Here is a 4850-nt window from a genome sequence, read left to right as displayed (position 1 = left end):
AGTGGAATGGTATCAAATACATCAAACACATGGTTCCCACCTATCTGATGCCATTCCAATCGCACAGTTCTGGCCATTATTATGAGTGATCCTCCCCTTAGCAGCCTCCTGTGATATACTGTATTCTAGTCAAGGTTCATCCTATATAACTACTGCTGTACACACATTTTGCATTGTTAGGTATTACTTCACTGTCGGAGCTAGAAACATGAGCGTTTCGCAGCACCTGCGATAACATCTGCAAAATATGCGGCCGCGACCAAAACAACTTGATTTGAACAGAGCAAATTCCTACACGGTGACATATGTCCTTCCGCCAAACTGTCTGTGCACTACTTCTCCCTTTCTACATACTTTTTGGCACAACGTCTCACAACGCTTATTGAATTTCCGAAATAATCATACACGCGTAATCTTTGGCCATAATTAGAGCAACTACAACAAATCATTGTCTCTGATATTTGAGTCAATATATCTAACCCGTCTCAGTGTCAGTTGGTTTGCTATACAAATTAGTTTTCTTCAATTTACTACTTTCATTGTACATAAAGCACCAAATAAGTTATTTATGTTCAGTATCTCAACAATCTTCATTCAACATTATGACAACAATATGTAGTCCCAATGAACATGAAAAGCTTACCACTACCGTAACAGACCATTACTATTGACTGACTTGCAGAACCTACAATTGGAACGTAAGATGAAGTAGTTCACGAATGACGAAAGACGAGTTTGGCCAATAGAATAGCGCTATTTGGTGTTGACCTCTGAGAGCCATATCACCGCCTACTTTATGTCCGTGGCGGAGTACAACCTATATAAACAAGACAGTCCGCAATTTAAAGGGCAGAGTTGTAAAAACTCCCAGGCAGTAGGGAGTTAGCCATATCTCAGAGATAACAGATATATTCAAAAGCTCCAATTGACCTCCACATAACTCTACTGGAATAATCATTTCCATTTATAGTTACAGCAGTAGAAGATTTTGTAGAAGAAGGAAGTAACCGTCTCCCTATTTTGTTACGTTAGCAAGTCATTCAATCGGTCTTCAGACAGTGCAAGGACCTGATGTGAATTTGTTTAACTCTAAATGTAAGTATAATCCTCTTCATCAGTACAATATAAGTCGTTAGTAAGGCAGTAATTAAGCATTAGCTTGTCAAATCTCTGGAGACAAGCTAACGTTAGACCGCATTCTCTGTCTTGTTTTGGTTGGGTAGCTAACGTTAGGTTGGTTAACGTGATAGCTACTAGCTAACGCGTTAACTTCTATAACTAACGACAGTGTGATATCTAGACGGCTAACTAGAAACCCATAAATCAGTCTAATTTATGCTAAAAACCAGAACCAGCGTTTTAGCTACCTTGGTGGTAATTGAACAACCGTAAAGGATATTAGGGGCACATTTGGGGCAAGCCAACACACCTTATCCGATGAGCGTGAATCCCCTGCACTGTATTTATCAGGCTAAAACCTCCGGTATGCCAGCTGCAGTTTAGCCTACATCCCCTTCACATCCTGGTTGCGTAGCTTGCTAACCATTTCGTTAAAGCTATCTAGCGACGTTATTGGTTGGATTCAAGTGATGATAAGGATTTGGATTGGACGTTTTGACTATTCGTATAATCTCAGATAGATATAGCTAGTATTACCAGTCATTTCTAATATAGGCATCTAGCTAGCTATGGTCGTGATTAGAAATTCAATGAGGATTACGTAACAAGGCTCTCTGCGATTGCAGCTAGTTCAGATCACCAGCTGCTCGCTTACATTCTTGCCAATGTTTGTCCCCGGTTTGTCCTGTTACCATCACTAACCAATATTATTCTTCCATCTCATCATATCAAATGAATTGGGGACGTGAGTGTACAGATTGTTGCTCAAATAGATTATATCGGGTGAGGATACAATGTCTCGGATCATTGGCTAAATTGCGTTAAAAGGGGCCATGAGCCACCATTGTCCAGAGGTCAACTATGCTTGCCTTTAGTTGTCACTAATGCTAGAAAACCGCTGGGGAACACAGCCCTATTTATAACTGCTTATGTTGTACAGCCTTCCTAGACACAGCAATGCAGTGTACAGGGAAGTGAATGGCTGAACTGTAAATGCAATCAGGCTTATAAGGCCAACAGCTTTCCAACTGAGCTAAAATAATATATGCCATTTAGCAAACCATATCCAAAGTAACTTATTCATGCGCGCATACATTTATTTATTTTTTGTATGGGTGGACTCCTACATATTACTTGAATGAATATGCAGTTATACTACTGGACAGTACATTTAGCTGTATAGCATATTTTTTTAAGTGTTTAATGTCGCTTCCCTCTTATTCCAGGTTTAGGAACCCTACCCTGTGAAAGGAAGGATATCTTTTTCAGCAACCAGCACTTAATCAGTGTCCCTGTTTAGCCCAAACTGATTACCACTGCCTTGGAGGTTTTTGCAACACTCAGGAATACCAACTCAATAACGAAAAAACAACCTGCCGCAACCGTGAAGCAGCTATGCAGCTTGAAATCCAAGTAGCCCTCAACTTTATTATTTCCTATTTGTACAACAAACTCCCCAGAAGGCGTGTGAACATCTTTGGTGAGGAGCTCGAGAGGCAGCTGAAGAAGAAGTATGAAGGCCACTGGTACACTGATAAGCCATATAAGGGCTCTGGGTACAGGTGCATCCACGTAGGGGAGAAGGTGGACCCTGTGGTGGAGCAGGCAGCCAAGGAGAGTGGCCTAGACATTGACGATGTCCGGAATAACCTCCCTCAGGACCTTAGTGTGTGGATTGACCCCTTCGAGGTGTCCTACCAGATTGGGGAGAAGGGACCGGTCAAGGTATTGTACGTGGACGATAACAATGAGAACAACGGGTCCGAGCTGGACAAGGAGATCAAGAACAGCTTCAACCCAGAGGCCCAGGTCTTCATGCCCATCAGTGACCCTATTGGGGCCTGTTCTGAGTCCAGCTCTCCCTCACCACCCTTTGGGCAGTCTGCGGCTGTCAGCCCCTCCTTCATGCCACGCTCCACCCAGCCTATAACCTTCACCACCGCCACCTTTGCTGCCACCAAGTTCGGCTCCACCAAGATGAAGAGCTCCGGCCGCAACAACGGTAATGGCGGCAACGGAGGAAACTGCAACAAGGTGGCCCGCACCTCCCCCACCAACAACCTCGGGCTGAATGTGAACACCCTGCTGAAGCAAAAAGCCATGTCCACCTCCATGCTCTCTCTGTACGGCCTGGGCCAGCAGCAGAAGGCCTCGGCACTCTCTCCTAATGCTAAGGAGTTTGTGTTTCCAAGCCTCCAGGGTCAGGGGAGCCCCAGTGGAGTGTTCCCCAGCGAGGGGGCACTCAGCCCGCTGCAGTACAACAATGCCTTTGACGTGTTCGCGGCCTACGGCGGACTCAATGACAAGTCCCTCATGGATGGGCTGAACTTCAGTCTCGGCAACATGCAGTATTCGAACCAGCAATTCCAGCCGGTGATGGCTAACTAAACCTGAAACGACGACGTGATGTTATTTATGAATGACAACGGTGGCTCGAAGAGAAGGAAAAACACACACATTAAGAAGAACTGGACTTTCAAGGAAATCATGACAAGGGTCCTCTGAGGAGCTCTGTCTAGTCAGTGAAGCAGCATGTGCCCAAGGGTGTCTTTTTATTTTTTTCTTCTACCCCCTTGAGTTTTTTGCTTAAAGCTTGTTGTACAAATGCGTCCAAGCTTGGTTACTTAAATTCAACATGCATTGTGTTTCTCTTTTCCTTTTTGCCAACCAAGCACAATTTTTTTACTATGTTGGGAAAAACAAAAAATGCTCCATAACATGAGAAAAAACAAAAAAAAATTACAAATACAATCTTCAAGTTCAGGCCTCACAGTATTTTACAGGTGGTAAGACATGGCTGATTTTTATGAATTGGCACTACTACATGGGGTTACTTGGTCTTTTTCTAACTGTATAATTTAGTACAGAGTTTGTAAGATATCAGAGTATATTGTTTCTATGACATGGTATTGCATTTATATCTTTTTACTACTCCAGTGATCTGTGATGGCTGCAGCAGCTTTTCGTTATGTTTGTTTTTTTAAAGATAAAGAAATCATCTTTAAAATGCATCAAATATTCTAAAGATTGTGTACATAGTATTCCTTAGTGTTGGAATTCAAAGTGTACGAGTTGTATTTTCTGTTAAGAGTTGAACAATTTTGCTATATTATGGACAAATGTAATCGTATAAATTAATTTTGTACCAACATTGTGCAATACTTGATAAAAATACAGTATAAAAAAAGTATTTTGAGTCAGTGTCTTACATGTGAAGAGGGACTGAGAGTTTATATTAAGTTTGTATTAAAAATGCTTAAATTATATGCTTGTCTTTATTTTTTTTTAATTTCATATTTGCACCCTGGTCTTTTTAATAAAATAAACTAGTCAATGTGATTTGTGGACATTGGATTTATTGATAAGGACAGGAAGCACGCTTGCATTTAGACTCAAAAGCTCATTGGTCATCTTGCTACAAATAACTTATTACATGGGGGTTTTATTTAGGCTCAATCAGGGCAAGGTCTGACTCCTCACTATGCCAGGGATGGTGTTGGTGTGTTCCATTCTAGTAGTCCATCAGTAAGGCTGATCATTTCACATCCACCTTCTGAATGAACAACCTTGGCTGTTGGGCAAGCCTTGGCCCTGGACAGATAAAGAAGGCTAATGATAGCCATGGTAGTGTAGAACCATGTCTCATGCACAATGGCCGTTTAAGATCAAACATGCACGAAGCCAATGGACAGAATGAATTGCCAGTTTATCTCTAAAACCATACCCAGAAT

General features: G+C 41.9%; 1 protein-coding gene across 1 annotated transcript; it reads left to right on the top strand.

Moving 5' to 3' along the window:
- The first annotated feature begins 833 nt into the window (after nucleotides 1–833).
- Nucleotides 834–4453, top strand: LOC106589512 (protein Tob1). Its single transcript, XM_014179588.3, has 2 exons — nucleotides 834–1095; nucleotides 2346–4453. Exon 2 carries the CDS (start codon nucleotides 2515–2517, stop codon nucleotides 3505–3507), a length of 993 nt encoding a protein of 330 aa, XP_014035063.1. The 5' UTR covers nucleotides 834–1095; nucleotides 2346–2514; the 3' UTR covers nucleotides 3508–4453.
- The last annotated feature ends 397 nt before the right edge of the window (nucleotides 4454–4850 follow it).

This window comes from Salmo salar, chromosome 28, assembly GCF_965601325.2.
Source record: "Salmo salar chromosome 28, fSalSal1, whole genome shotgun sequence".
Classification (NCBI taxonomy): domain Eukaryota; kingdom Metazoa; phylum Chordata; class Actinopteri; order Salmoniformes; family Salmonidae; genus Salmo; species Salmo salar.
This window is presented reverse-complemented; position numbering and strand designations above follow the sequence as displayed.

Bases quoted from the DNA above. Each gene is read 5' to 3' on its own strand.
- LOC106589512 (XM_014179588.3), top strand. From the start codon at position 2,515: ATGCAGCTTGAAATCCAAGTAGCCCTCAACTTTATTATTTCCTATTTG.